The sequence below is a fragment of the Echinops telfairi genome, unplaced genomic scaffold, assembly GCF_000313985.2.
Source record: "Echinops telfairi isolate 266 unplaced genomic scaffold, ASM31398v2 ScPeMD7_443;HRSCAF=831, whole genome shotgun sequence".
In the NCBI taxonomy this organism is placed as follows: domain Eukaryota; kingdom Metazoa; phylum Chordata; class Mammalia; order Afrosoricida; family Tenrecidae; genus Echinops; species Echinops telfairi.
Genome location: NW_022104341.1, coordinates 30,495,725 through 30,512,001, shown reverse-complemented (window position 1 = coordinate 30,512,001; position 16,277 = coordinate 30,495,725). Strand labels below are relative to the sequence as shown.

The window sequence follows — 16,277 nt, the reverse complement described above, 5'->3', positions numbered from 1 at the left end:
TCCTTGGGGATGTCTTTCAGGAAGTCAGCCTTGCAAGCTGAAGCAGGGAACTGCTAAGGCAGCTGCACCCTGGTCCGACCATCACAAAGTAAGAGAACCGAGAACTAGAAAGGCCAGGCTCACTGAGCCATTTATCCCTCCACCCTTCAATTAACCTCACATGTGTTTATTGGATTGGTTGGCACAATAAACTAACTCAATCCACCCCTTGCCAACTTGGCACCTGTACATCATTCTTTAGATTCAAAATTGCAATTAAGTAACACCTACACCTTAACCCTATAATCCTGTGAAATTTTCCCCCCACCAATGAAAGTTTGTAAGCCAACCATTTCAAGCCTTTATCACCCAATTTTGGGTATCTGACTTATATACTGCCCACTTACACAACCCAGTTCTCTGAGAAGACATCATTTTTCCACATGAAGAGTCTTCATTCCAATTTGAACCTTGTGAAGTCTGCATCCATAAGCAAAGTCAAATCCGGACAGGACATCCATAAAGTCAGCAACAATATGTACCAGTTCACAGGCTCAAAAATATCCAGCTGGTCGGGTTCTGGTCATCAACTCAATGTGGGCTGCCTCACTCAGCCTCTACAGGGTGCCCATTGGTTGCCTTGCCTTTAGACCATGGGCTCTCACCAATACTCAACAAACCTAGCCCCCTCAGGCTAGGTCATGCATTTTAGACCAGTCAACCCACTCTCGTCTTCTCCTCTTTTTCCTGTAAACCAAGTCCACAGGTGTCAGTGGCCAAACTCAATCTGTCTCTTTATTGCTGCATTTCTCCCACTTCCACTCAACACCAAGTAGATCCAGGTGGCCACCAAGCAAGCATTTTAGCCTGCTCTCAAACTCCCTTAAACATTCAGTCCTAGAGGGGAGTTTCTTCATGGTTCCAGATTTTTTTTTCCAGCTTCTGACAAAGACCACTGGTTCCTGAGTACTCCAAAGAACTGGGTGGGGCATATCTTTTCAAAACTTTCTTTGCAGGCATGACCTAAACCCATCTAAAGATCCAATTTTAATGGCTGAAAGCAAGTGGGCTTACAAACTTTCTATTTTCCTACTTCCCATATTTTTCCCAGAAAACCACGGAGTAAACTGTGGCTTTATCTGACCTCTGGCTAGACAGGAAAAACTATCATGAGGGAGAGGTCAAACAAACATCTACTCTCCATCTTATGATTTGTTTCTCCAGTACCCAGGCTAACACATCTTTTTTCTTAAATGAAAAATCAACACTGAGCTCACTGCCATCGGAGTTGGTTTGGACTCATGGGACCCTACTGGATGGATCAGAACCGCCCCGGGAGGTTACTGAGATTATAACTCTTTATGGGAGTAGAACACCTCGTCTTTCTCTTTAAATGAAAAGGAAAATAAAAATGAACTCCAGATATGCAAATGTATCACATTAGGTGCGTGCGTCTTAAATTACATTCCGAGGGAAAACCTTCAAATGCATTGCCACTGGGTCCATTCCAACTCTCAGTGGCCCCGGAGGGCAGGGGGAACTGCCGCTCCCGTTGGCTCCTGAGTCTGTAACTCTTTAGGGGGGCAGAAAGCCTTACCTTTCTCTCTCAAAAGAAGCAGGTAGCAAATTCATGTTTAATAGATTATCTAGAACAACAACGACTCTATAATCATATAACAGCAGTCATGTTTAAGGTCAAGAACCTAGAAGTAAAGATAACTGTAGGGCAAACACATCATTAAACTCCATCCTTTCTTCATAAGCTAAAATGCTGATTTGCTTTGATACATATCTTTACCCTACAAGTCTGCTATAATTTCACACAATAAGTTTCAGTATATTTGAAATAATAAAAACCTTTACAAACCTAGTGACGACACATCAGCAATGATGAAGTATCCTCCCTCGGGAACAATGGGCTTGAGCCCAACACTTTCAAGTAAACGGACCATCCGATCTCTTTTCACTTCTAACTCTTCTGGCAAAGAATTAAAGTAACACTCCGGGTCATCCATGCGATTGAGGTCAATCCAAAAAGCTTGAGCCAAGGCTTCCTGATGTTAAAATTTAAGAACATGGAAAGGGATTAAGTGATTTTTTTATTAGCTTATTGGTCTTGTATGTAAAAATGATTTGAGTAAGATAATTGGCACTAAAAAGACACTTAGGAAATGGCAGCTGTATTCCTGTGAATATATGCTAAACTGCCCATGCATTAATGGAAGTACCAGGTTATCTATCACATACATGGCTAAATCTAACATGAGGGAATGAGAATGAACCCTGAAAATCCAAGTCAAATAAGAGGTATTATTTACAGGCTTATTGGAAAAATATGAAAAGTAGGTTATTTTCTATCAAACTATAGAATGTCTTGGACTATAGAATATAGAAATGATGAACTAGCCATTCCTTTAGAGGACAGTAGTGGGCATAAAAGCTGACCCGCTGCATAGAGGAGAAAATGTGTCCTCCCTTACTCCCCATGAGTGCGTGAATCTCTGCTCTAATCATCTCCTAAGAAATGAATCCAGGTGCAACGAGGGTTAGAAACATCACTGGGGCATGTGTAGCAAGTCCTCTATCATTCTCCAGGTTAAGTCACGAGAGCCAGGAGGAGTGCTAGACCAAAGGTAAAAGGCAGTTTTGATGAGGATTAGGCAGGCATCTGAGAAGGCAGCGGCAAACAAGTGACAATGAGGGCATACAGACAGAACAAGGGTCTGGACAGACAGGGAGCACAAGCTAGTTCATGTCACCGCTGGGCTCAGAACCCAACTCAACCTAGTCACTGATAGAAACACAACCTTCAGGCTGCTTATCAGTGCCAACCTTTACATTCATTTATCCTCTCAGTCCACATAGCTCTTCTGTGGGAACCCAGTGACTGCTGCTGCACCTCCGTTAGTCTGTGGTTCAAATGTTACCTTCTCAGCTTGGCTTTCAAAGACTGTCCTTTGAGCACTGGGTCTTCCACCCCACCTTGGCATTTCATGTCCTTCCTTGTTCTTATTTTTCTTCTCTATAGTATTTATTAACATCTGACATATTATGTTTTTAAATGATTTATTTATTATCTGTGTCCTCCTACTACGTTGTAGGCCCCATAAAAGGAATGAATTTTGTCTGTAGTATTTCTAAGATCAGTAAATATTTGTTGAATAAATGCATGTATTTACCTTGACAGGATGAAGTGAGTTTAATATGTAATAAAACCAAATATGAGAGTTGACCTTGATCATGGTACTACTTTAGAGAGTTACAGTCCCAGAAGTAGATTGGGGGGGGGGAGCAGATGCTTAATTCTCCCTGAAGGCAATGCTGCCAGATCACTGTCTAGTCCCACCACAGGGGTGGGCCTGCTCCCTGCTGCTGGGGACAACTGACAGGCTCCTGTAGGCAGAGTTTACAACCTACTGATAATGGTTCCTATGGAGACCCAGGAAACAAGTCAAAGTTAAGCTGCCATCCGAAATCTAGGATCCGCCCATCTTGTCACATGTATACCCCCAATCCCTCCTCATCCTATTGTGTGTATGTCCTTAGACCACCCCCTCTCATTACTGTTTAACCTATAGTGCAACCCCTTCCTGTGACATATGTCTTTACCTGTGATTAGTAGGCTTGCACCCCCCAAAGGTACATAGGCCTGGGTCAGCAATAGAGAGCTCTCTCTCACTGGTCACTCCCCTCTCTACCCCCTCCCTTGTTCCCTTGCCCTCCTTTCCTTCCCCCTCTCTCCACGTGGACCACCAAGCTGGGCTGAGGTGAGCAATGCTACCATGTAATGTGTCTGACTGCATTATTGTATCTCTCATGCTCTCGTTGACTTTAATATAATACTTATATATCGCAACCATACAATTGTGCATTACTGAACCAGTGGGTAGTAGTAGTGGTGGACGCTGGCACCCCCCCCATATTAAAATTAATATAGGTTGGGTTAATGGTATCAGGAACTAAAGAAAGCAGGTAGCTTCTTAAAGCCAGTAAAAGGCAAAGAATGACCCCTCCCCTAGCTCCTTCAGAAGAACAAAGTCCTTCCAAAACCTTGATTTTAGCCTCAAAGATCCATTTTTGATGTCCAGAACTATCCAACAGTGATTTTAAATTGTTTTATGCAAATAAATGTGTGGTAATTTGTTACAGCAGCAACTGGAAACTACTATAGCCATACAGTGTTTAAATGTTTAGATAGACCCTGGATTATTTAACCAACTGTCTATAGATAGGCACAGAACTGTCCCTGATTTTCTGCCACATAAGGTTGCAGGGTAAAATCCTAGACAATGGTTCCCGTTTCACAGGGTAAGCACATGTGTGATTTGGATTGGTGCTACTATTATCCCCCATAAGGGATTGTGCCACTTTGTTATCCCATCAATAATATATGAGTATTCAAAGCTAAATTTTGATTGATTAAAAAAATCACCTCAGCAATAATAGCAAAGTTCAACAACAACAAATGCTGGCAAAGGTATGGAGAGAATGGTGCAACCACTGTGGAAAAGGGTACAGTTCTTCTACTCTGTATAACCTTGGAAAGAGCAATACCACTTAATCCACTAGAAGGCATACATCCCAAAGAAAAATATACACCACACCCACATTCACTGCAGTGTTATTCACAATAGAAACAGTCTAAGTGCCCATCAATGGGGAATGGGTAACAAACACACAATGGATACAATCTAATGCTAAAAACTCAAAGAATCCATGAAGCACCACATAACGTGGATGAACCTAGAAGACATTAGACTGAGTGAAATAAGTGAATGACAAAGGGCAAATATTGCATGAGCCCACTATTATAAAGAGTCAAGGACAGATTTACACACACTAACATTATTTTATGGTTAGCAGGGATTGGAGGGATGGGAAGGGAAGATCCCTAACTAGATAACATGCATATTAATTTGGGTAAAAGGAGCAATAGGCACACCACCACTAAGGAAAAGGAAGACAGAGAGAGATGCATAGGAGGTATAGACAACATAGGTAAATGCTATTACATGCATAATCTTGCATTATCAGTAATAACGAACATGAGTCTGTAAGTGATAGGCAGACAAGCAAGAGGATTCACTTTGGAGATGAAAGTGACTACCAAACAATAAACACCCAAATCAATGTCAATGAGTGGCTCTAAAGGACAGAACAGAATAGCCCTTTGAGGGGTGGGGGGATTTCTGAGACTAAACATTTATAGGAGCAGAGTCTCAACTTTTCCCATGAAGCAATTGGTAGGTTCAAACCAATGACCTTGTGCTTAATAGCTCAGTGTGTAGCCAACTATGCTACCCGTGGTCCTTCTGAAGGGAAGTACATCCACAGTCATTTATAGGTTTGGCTGACGATACTTCTGCATAAGTTTATATCCAGGTATACAATAGAGCATATGGGAGCAGGTGGTGGCGGTGGTGGCGACAAAGTGATGTAAAATTCCCAGCCAAAGCCAAACAGCTTAAGGAAATGAATCACTGGACCTGAGTTTTGAGTGACATCAAGGTCAATTGGCATAACTTAATTCATAAAGACATTGTTCTACATCCCACTTTGGTGAGTAGTGACTGGTTCCTTAAAAGTTGGTGAATGCCCATATAAAGTGCAGTGATTGATTTCACCCCATGCAGAACAAAAAGAGCTGATGACCTAAGATGCATGAAAACAATTAGTCCAAATTAGTCATGCAAACCTCAGCCTACATGAAAGAACTAGATCAGCAGTTTTCAATCCCCTTTGGGGGTCGAATGACCCTTTCACAGGAGTTGCCCCATTCAAAACAGTAGCAAAATTACAATTATGAAGTAGCAATGTAAATACTTTTATGGTTGGGGGTCACCACCACATGAGGAACTGTATTAAAGGGTTGGGGCATGAGGAAGGTTGAGAACCACTGGACTCGATGGTGCCTAGCCACCAGTGTAAACTGTCCTAAAAGGGACCACAATAGAGGGTCCTGGACAGAGAGAGAGACAAAAATGTGGATCAAACCTCAAAATCTGAAAAGTACCAGGCTCAGTGGTCTGATAGCAACTGGTGGAATCCCCTAAGACCATGCCCCCCTTCTGTCCTGGAACTAAACACACCTTCATAGCTCAACTTTTGGCCACCCAATAGAACGGCCTGCCAAGGTGAACAGTTAACATGAGGACAGTATGCACCCCTTAGAACAATCGATCATGTACGATCAAAGGGGCAGCATTTGCCAAAGAAGAAAACCCTGGAGACGGGAAAGGACAGGAAAGAAGGCCAAGGGACACACAGAGAGGGAACGGGAAGCGTGCTGTCACCTTGTAGGACTACAGTCAATGCCATAGCGCAACGGGCATGGGATGTTGAATGGAAAACTAATTTGCTCTGTAAACTCTCACCTAAATTACAATATGGGATGACTTCAAAGAGTTTGTGGGAAAATTCCATGATCTTTTAATTTTATTTTTCTTTCTTTTTAAAAAAAATTCTATTTTTCAATGAACTTTTTGAAACACCCTCATAAAAAGTTAAAAAACACACAAAAATTATTATTGGCAACCATGACTGTGTCCACCCCTAAATTCCCAAATTATAGTAGCCAGCCCCGCTAAAGAAAGACAGGAAGGCAAGAGCTAAGTAAATTAAAGGGTTAGTACAAAAATAATACTGTCACCAAAAGACCACATTTATGCCTCAACATACTATAATAAAAAAACCACTGCTACAGAGTTGATTCCAATGCACAGCAAACCTGAAGGGCTGAGTAGAACGGCCCCCTAGGGCTTCTAAGTCTTGGTGGCTGCAGACTGCCATACCTTTTTCCTTGGGGTGACTGGCCGGTTTGAACCACTAACCTATTGGTTAGCAGCTGAGTGTTTTACCACCACGCCACCAGGGTTCCTAAAAAACCAAACCAAACTCACTGTCATCAAGTCGATACAGACCAATAGTGACCCTACAGAACAGGTAGAACTGCCCCTCTGAGTTTCTGAGACGGTAATTGTTTATGGGAAGTAGAAAGCCCTGTCTTTCTTGTACAGAGTGGCTGCTGGCTTCGAACTGCTGACCTTGCAGATCGCAGCCCAATGTATAAGCACTTCACCACCAGGGCTTCCCCAAAAGGGTTCCTAGTTACTATAATACTTGCCTGTAATGGAGTGGCACAAGTATAGATGGTATTTTGCTGAACCGTCTGTAAATGCTTTATCAAATAACTAGGACCAATGGACCAGCCAAGCTGGGAAAGGAAGAGATAAACACAGATTAAAAATAAAATTGTTTATACTAAATCTGAGAGAGTAGGTATGCTTTATTAAATATATAATGCGATTATTAAATACAGGTATGTAATTCTAAAATGTTCACACTATAAAGACAATATACTATTAATAACTGAAAGTCATTCCAACATTGCCTTTAATGAAAATGTTTGAAATGAAGCCATTAGGTCTCTGCCTTCAGAAGGTAAACAGTGCCCACAGTCATGACCAGCCTTCTCATCTCTTCTAATTTGCTATTTTTGATATTCTGAAGGTCTAAAGACCAATAGCAGCATCTAGCCTATTGTCTGACCTATGAATTTTGAACTTGCTAGCCTCCCAAAACCTCATGAACAAATTCTTAAAAATGTAGAGGTTCTAATATACTGGTTCTATTTAGAAAGCCCTGATTAAGACACGGGGCAAATGACTTCACTTGGTTTTAGTTTGAGCATCTGTAAAATAGGGATAATAATTGTATTCATCTCTGCGGTAGTTATATAATTTCATGTCAACTTGAAGATATATAAAAGTGTTAAGGGTGGAGTGTAGCCTATCAACCAGGTCACAGCCTGATGCTGCCTCCTTGTGGGTGTGGCCTTCTGATAAGGAGGACTCTGGGAACCTCCTGTTCTCTCCTGCCTTCATCTTCCTACTGGCTGATGCTGGTTGCTGCCAGAGGCATGGAGATGCATTCCCCACCACTGGATCCACAAGACTTTACACCTACTGGCCTGTGATCCTCCTGCATTGTGTCTGCATCATTGCATGTGGCTGCGTGAGTCTGAAGAGGGGCTTCTGGACTAGTATTGGACATATGGACTTGAGTTGGACTGGGCTGCGATGTTTTCTCGATATATAATTACTTCTTGATATAAAGCTCTTTTGTAAACATATATGGGTGTCAATGGATTTGTTTCTCTTGTCAACCCAGCCTAATACAATCTCATACTGTGGTTATGTAAATTTAATACAAACAATATGTAAAGCACTTGCAACAGAATCTCATAAAGTTTGGCAAATAATAACTGCCCTAAATTAGTCATTAGTTTTCCCTTTTTTACATGAAATTAAACATTAAACATTTTTAGCAAAGGAAAAGGTCATTACTTGATCACTTGTAAAACAGTGACTATGTCTTATAAAGAAAAGATGTCAGAATTAAAGCTGAATGAAAAATAAAAGTTCACTAAACAGAAAAACCCATGTCAATGGAATTTAAATGCATTCAAAGCACAAAGTACTTTAATAAGAAAGAAAATCCATGTTTAAATATTTCGTAATAATTCATATTCATCTTACCTTCCAGCCAGTTACACTGAAAGTCTTCCCAGCACTTCCTATTGTTATTGCTCTTTCCCACATACCTGGGAAAGTGGCTGATGGGAAAAAATAGTTAAATAATTAGTCTCAATCAGTGTACATTTAGTATATTCTAAAAACATGAAAAAGATATATAAATTCAATGAAAACAAGTACTCATATCAGTGTAGTTATTACAATAGTGCTTTCAGATAATGTAACTTATGTTACAATACTTCCAGGCACTGTTAACACCGCACAAAATTATATTTCAATCTTATCCTTTGAAAAGAAAAACGATTTTCTGAGGAGGGACTGTGGTAGCAGGAGGCGGTGTTTGGGCAGGTTGACTTGGCAGCAGTGGCACAAGCTAGGGCACGCAGTGTTCACTGCTCGTGGCCAGACACTCAGCAAAATGCTTGGAGCATCAGTTCTGGTTGTGGTCCTAGTGACCGTCGAGCCCCTCTTTATTCTACCCACTGAGTAAACGTCTACAGGTGCCTAAGCCATGCTTGGTAAACGTGGACTCCAGACAAGTAACTTCGGTGTCTCTTGGAAACTTGTTAGAAGGGCAAATTCATGGACCTGGACATACTGAATCGTAATATCTGGGAGCACAGACAGCAATATAAAATTTTGGGAGTAAATGTTTAATTGAGATATCCTATATATAATTTATTCATTTAAACTACATAGTTTTTAATCTATCAAATTAGTCATCTTAGTCTTCAATATAATCACAAAGTTGTCACCCATAAAATCAGTTTTAGAAAATGTTTTGGGGTTGTTGTTTTTTTTTGCCTCAAAAAGGAGCCCTGTACTCTTTAGTTATCACTCTATCTCCTCCTCTCCGCCACCCTCCAAGCCATATGCAACTGCTGCAACCACTAATCTGCTTTGTTTCTGTAGGCTAGTGTATCACAGACATTTCATACAAAAGCCAGTCAGTTCCAATCCACAGTGCCCTGGGAGGCTAGAGTGGGAGTACCTCAGGAGACGTAGAAGGCGATAAATCCTTCCGAAAGCAAGTTGCCACATCTTTTCCACATGGACTAATTGGTGAGTTCAAATGGCTCACCTTTACGTGAAGAGTCGTGCATTGAACCACTGTGCCACCAAGGCTTTTTGACATTTCATATAAGTGTCTTGTGATGAGCTTCTGTAACTCAACATAATGTTTTCAAGATTCGTCCTTGTGGTGCTCTGTATGAATCAAGATTTCATTCCTTCACCTGGAGATAAACTATACCTATCACTGTACAGAGAGATGCTGCTGTTGTATTGGGCGCTGCTGAGTGGTTCTGAGTCACAGTGACCCTGTGTACAGCAGCATGTAACCCTGGTCCTGTGGCAGCCTCCCCACTGCTGCTCTGTCTGAGCCCAATGGTTCTGGCACTGTGTCCATCTATCCTACTACACAGCTAAAATGCAGATACATTTTCTTTATCCATGCACCAGTTAACTAACTTTTAGGGTATCTCCACCTTTGGCTAGTCTAAATATAACTGCCATGGAAATTATGCACGGGATCTTATGTGCACATGCGTTTTCATTTCTCTCTGGTGGAATAGCTGAGTCATATGGTAATTCTGATTGACTTTCTGAGGAGCTGCCATAGTGTTCTGCAAAGTGATTGCACCATTTTTCTACAAATTCAGCAATCTGTGTTTTAAGAGAGTTTCTAGGAGATTCTGACATTTATTACTTCGAGTACCTAGAGATCCCAGAGATTCTGTACATATTTTTTTCCTGCTCGAGTTATTCAGACCCATATTTCATAGTTTGTAACTAAAACACTACCAGATCCAGAAGTTGGCGAAGTGCTTTCAGTAGCAGGCACTATGTGGAACTGGCTGAGTGAGTGAGTAGGGCAGAGGGAATTGGAGATCCCACATTCCTGGTTGAGAAATTACTGACCTTTATTATGAGTTTGGAATATAGTTGGTTAAAATGTTACCTCTGTACTATTTCTGAGACTATATTCTTAGGGTAAATGGAGAGTAAAACGAAGAATGTTGGCTGACATCAGCTACATTTTATGCTGCCTTTAATAAGGCCCTTTACCCAAATGGGCTTTAGGTGGAAGGCAGCTCATTAGAAAACAGAGAGTAACAGCAATGGAAAGACAAGAGGGCAGGACATTTAATGGCAGTTAAAATTGGGCCCAACCACCTAGCCACTTGCTCTGGCATTTCTAAGAAAGAAGGAGGACAGCTATGTTTACTGTGGAAATGGAGTGCAATGAAGTTTCGATGCAAAACTTGCGCACCCCTAAAATGATTGTCAGGCCACTGGTGACCAGCCCCCAACTAAAACCAGCAGAGTTCAGATTGCTAAAACTGTTCAGCCAATAAAAGAGGCCTTCTAACTCACTCCCCCCATGGTTTCTTCATAGAGGGCAGGGCAGGGACTTGTCAGACTGACAAATTATTCACCCTACTCTCAAGGCAGGAGGTCCCTAAGTGTGATACGTTTTAGGAAACAAAGCAGGGTATTGGGTTTTCCATGCTGTCCTTTATCTGATGGGGTTTTCTAACTTTCATTTTCTGTCTCTTCTTCATTATTTACTGAAGGTGTTTGAATAGATTAACATAGTTTAGTCTTTGGTCACCAGGCCATAAGTACCTGGCAGGTTAGCACATTATCTCTCGATCTTGGACAAACATTCACTCTTACCTTAATATCATATGCTCAGGGAATACATGGTCTTCTAGTAAGAAGATTACATAAATAGATAAAATAGTTACTTCCTTACCTTGCCACTGGGGTTATAATAATTTAGGGGTCCCTGGTGGCACAGTGGGTAACGCATTAGTTAGACTACTAACTGCAAGGTCAGCAGTTCAAATCTACCAGGTGATCCTAGAGAGAAAGATGAGTCTTTCTCCTCTGTCATGATTTGCAGCCTCAGAAACCCACAGGGAAGTTCTATGGGGTCACTATGAGTTAGCATTGACTTGAAGGCAGTGGGTTTGGTTTTTCATTTAGGTGGTACAAACAGTAAAACACTCAATTATTATCTGAAAGCTGGGTGGGTTTCATCCCACCCAAAGGTGCCTCAGGAGATAGGCTGGTGATGTATTTATGAAAGGTCACAGCCTTGCAAACCCTCCGGAGCAGTCCCACTCTGCACACACGGGCTCTTCATCGCTCAGAAGGAACTCGCCAGCAACTAGCAACTACAACGCCAATGATGACGACTTACATTAGAATGTGTATGGCTTAGAGTGTCTCTGTTCTTTGTCAGTGGTCCCAGATCTTCCCAATGGCACGGGATCTGACAACTTACTGAATCTAAATAAATTCTAAGCTCAGGCTGTTAATTCTAGGTGACTGGAATAGTTCATGGAGTTATTTCTGAATCAGAAACCAAAATACTGCTTTATTGAGTGGGATCAGTAGGCAGTGTATAGATAACAGTTAACAGTACAATGCAACCAACTGCAACTGGGTTTCATTTCAACTGTACAATTTATATACTATTGCATTGTGGACAAGTTGCTTAACCTCTCTGTGCCTCCGTTTCCTAATAGTAGCTAGCTCATAAGATTGTGGTGAGTAATATATGACAAAATAATTTATAAATTATCAAGGGTTCATGAGAGAGGAGGGAGCAGGGAGGGAGGGGGAAAGATGAGGACCTGATGCCAGGGACTTAAGTGGAGAGCAAATGGTTTGAGAAATGATGAGGACAATGAATGTACAAATGTGCTTTGCACAATTGATGTATGTATGAATTGTTGTATGTGCCCCTAATAAAATGATTAAAAAAAAAAAGTCAGGTTGCCATGGTTAAAAAAAAAGACTGTGGTGGAGCTTCAGTTAATATATGCAAAATACCACTTGAATACTGAAAACAGTAGATATGGTATTATTATTTACATGATTTACCAAGGTCTTTGACACTATGCATAAGAAAGGCATACTTGGTTAATACCATCTTCCTTTACTGTAAGTGTTCTGCAAATATTATTTATTCATCCAGTCAAAACAAATTTACTGAGTGCTGACTATGTTCTGTGCTCTATTGTAGACAGCAAGACACAGGGGTAAAAGCAAGCAAGCATAGACTTGCTCTCACCAAGCTTACAGTCTACTGAGTGGTGCAGATAAGGGACCAGGCGTACAGCCTCATGATAGCATGTCTCCCTACAGGGCACCTCCTTATCTTCTGGACACTCAACACTGAGTGTGCCAGCACTCAGTCTACAGACGATGCTTACTTACCATCTGCACTATTCCCTCTGGTGCGTGCCTCATGCTTTCTCTATTTCTGTCTATAAAAAATACCAGAGCATGATATATGTTTTACTTATAGCTGGACTCTAAAAAATAGCAGGATTCTTTCTAAGAACTCGAAGACATAGGCAAATACTCTGATTTCAGTGCTTAATCGTGTGATCCAAAAATTCTTGCCCTAACTTTTCAGTTTTCCTTCAACATGTTCATTAACTCATTCATGTATCAGTCACTTGACTTTTAATGCACAGAGCAGGCCTACTACAAGGTAGAGACCTACTACAAAGACTGTTTTAAAGTTGGTCTAGGACACTTTCCAGGCAGTTCTATACATACACATGCACATTTAGATGCACAACTGTGTAATAATGATCAGTACCTATTTTTAAATGCTTATTTCCAGAATATACCAGCCATTCATAAACTTCATCACTGATACAAAGTGTATCATGTTTGATGCAAAGGTCAGCAATTACTTGGAGTTCTTCTTTACTATATACCTGTGCATAATTAACAGGGGAAAAAATAAGAGAGCCAGTTACTATTCAACATAGGAAACCCCCTATACCAAATCAGAAGACTGTATAAAGAGACAAAAGACTTACTTACCTTGCCAGTGGGGTTGTGGGGATTATTTAGTATAATAGCTTTGGTTTTGGAATTAAATTTAGTTGCGAGTTCTTGAGGATCTAATGTCCAGTCAGAACTAGACCCCTTTGCCCCATCAACAGGTTTCTAAATGTGAAGAATAAAGAAACAACTTAATTGAGTTAATGCATGTGTGTTGTCTTACCTAATAACCTAATAGGAACAAAAACATTACAAAAGGCATGGTAAAGGTAATGACATAAAGGACCAACAAAGGAAATAGAAAGAACTAGGCTCTAGAATGTACTCAGCTGGGAACTAAAGGTCAGCAGCTCAAGACCACCTAGAGGTGCTTTGGAAGAAAGGCCTGATGAGCAACGGTTCCTGAAAACCCAGTGGAAGAGCACAGTTCTACTTCTGGGGTTGCCATGACTCCAAACGACGCCATGCCAACCGGTGAGCTCTACCATAAATGTCTACCCAAGACCTGGGCCTTGTGTCCACATTTGGTCCACAGAAAATTAAACCCTGTCAACACTAACGATTGTAAAAGTGACTTGTATTCTTTCAAAGAAGTGAATGATCACTATGATTGAGGACAGTGGCAACTCAATGGTAGAATTCTTACCTTCCATGCAGGAACCCCATTACTCTCAAGGCTTATTAGTGACCTTGTAAGGTAGATCACAACAGCCTAGCATTTTCTAGGCTGCCATCTTTATGGGAGCAGCTTGTTAGGTCTTTTTTACTTCAGAGGTGCTGGCAGGGAGGGAGTTCTAACTGTAAACCTTCCAATTAGTAGTCAAGTCTTTAACCGTGCACTACCAGGGCTCCTCTATGTTGGGGATCTAGGTTTAGGTCCCAGTCAATGCCCCTCTAGCACAGTCACCATTCATGCTGGATGCTGGTATGATGCTGACCAAGTTTCTGGGTCGCTTCCAAGTTAAGAAAGGCTAGAAGAAAAGCCTGAGAGTCTGATTTTGCGATTAGGTGCTGTTAAGTCAATTTCAACTCATTGCAACCCAATCAGATAATACATTTAAGTGTTGCCTGGCTCTGAGTCACCCTTACAAATGATAGGATGTTTAAGCCCATTTTTTTTGCAGCCATGGGATCAATTTCTCTGGTTCAGGATTTTCCTATTTTTTTGTGATCCTCTACTAAGTGTGATGGGTAAGGCTGTGTGTTTACTTGGCTGGGCCATGATTCTCAGTGGTTTGGCAATTATGATGCGATCATACCCCATGATGAATCTGATATAAATTAATCACTTTGATGATGAGATCTGCTATGATCAGCCAGTCATTTGAAATTCCTCCAGGGTGTGGCCGGCTTCCACTATATCTGAATGTTTTGGTAAAGCTTGTCTGCTTGTTGCTGAGTCTACATACTGTATCTGGCTTGATATCTGGCCTTCACGCCCCTGTATGTGAGCCAGCAGCCTGTCATATTGCTTGCTGTTCCTGGGAGCATCCAGTAGCCTGCCATCTGACCTGCCAATCTTACCTACTGCTCTTGGATTCATTTGCCTCTGAAGCCAGCAGCCTGCCATTTGACCTGCCAATCTTGAGTGCCTCAGCCGGTATGTGAATAAGGAGAGGCCTCCATCTGATATCTGACCCATGGTCTTGAACTTGCCAGCCTCTAAAACTGTGTGAGCCATTTCCTTGAGATAAATTTCTGTAGGTAAAAGGGCTTCAAAAGTTACAAGAAAAGTGGAACTGAAAGACCGTGGACGTTTTCCACAAACTTTTTGAGGCCCACTCCTATAAGCTTCCTTGGTTTTGCTTCTCCAGAGAACTCAAGACAGTAAATATGAGGTCCTTCTCCAAGGATTGGTTCCTGTAATCACATATCCAATATCAGAAAAGCAAATCTCACCATCCTCACTTTTAAAAAAATCCAGTTTTATTATTTTTAACCACTTGACACCTTTGTGTATGATACAATGTAATGGTCTAAATATATTAAAAAGAGTTATAAGAGCACTCTTGCTTTTAAGGAACATTCTGGGTATACCTCTTCCAAAACAGATTTGTTAATTCTTCTGGCAGTCCATGGTCAATTCAGTACTCTTCACCAATACCATAATTCATATGCATCAGTTCTTCTTCGGTCTTCCTTATTTACTTTAGTTACTTATTAACTTTATTTACTAGCCTTCATGTGCATCTTTGCTGTTTTAAACATGTTAAAGAAGTCTTTTGCAGCAGATTTGCCCAATGCGATACCTTTTTTGATTGATTTCCTGACTACTGTTTTCCTGGGTATTGATTGTTGCTTCAAGTAAAATGAAATCCTTGACAACTTCAATATTTTCACCATTTATCATCATGTTACTTATTGGTCCAGTTGTGGGGGGTGTGGTTTTATGTTGAAATATAATCCATACAAAAGATTGTATTCTTTGATCTTTATCTATACGTGCTTTAAGTCTTTGTTTTCAGTGAGGAAGGCTATGTCACCTGCATGTGACAGGTGTTAAAGGGACTTCCTCTAATCTTGATACCATGTTTTCCTCCTCACTTTCAGCAAGCAAGGTTGTGTCATCTGCATGCTACAGGCTGTTAATAAGCCTTCCTACAATTCTGATGGCATATTTTCCATACAGTTCAGCTTCTCTGATTATGTGCTCAGCATACAGATTGAATAAGTGTGGTGAAAGGACACGACTCACACACATTCCTGATTTTAACAAGTCCCTTGTTCTGTTTGAAGAGTGCATGATTGCCTCTTGAATAACGCATGATTGAATGATTGCCTCTTGATTCTCGTACAAACTCCACATGAGTACCATGAAGCATTCTGAAATGCCCATTCCTCTAAAGGTTATCTCTGCTTTGTAATGATAGACGTTAAGGAGCAGTGTCGTTAAGGAGGAGTGGAAGAAGGTTTCTTTTTTTGCTGTTTGTTTTATAAAATCTTTAAAAAAAA

At 41.0% G+C, this 16,277-nt stretch overlaps 1 protein-coding gene across 3 annotated transcripts in view; it reads right to left on the bottom strand.

Annotated features, from left to right (window-relative positions):
* KYAT3 (kynurenine aminotransferase 3) overlaps positions 1 to 16,277 on the bottom strand; it is a 73,212-nt gene that overhangs the window by 22,511 nt on the left and 34,424 nt on the right. For all 3 annotated transcript variants that reach the window (XM_045291987.1, XM_045291986.1, XM_004699589.3), the window contains exons 6-10: positions 13,365 to 13,490; positions 13,135 to 13,255; positions 8,517 to 8,593; positions 7,103 to 7,192; positions 1,847 to 2,033 (exon numbers count right to left, since the gene is read on the bottom strand). In XM_045291987.1, coding sequence (XP_045147922.1) covers positions 1,847 to 2,033; positions 7,103 to 7,192; positions 8,517 to 8,593; positions 13,135 to 13,255; positions 13,365 to 13,490 — 601 coding nt within the window. The remainder of the gene's footprint in view (positions 1 to 1,846; positions 2,034 to 7,102; positions 7,193 to 8,516; positions 8,594 to 13,134; positions 13,256 to 13,364; positions 13,491 to 16,277) is intronic.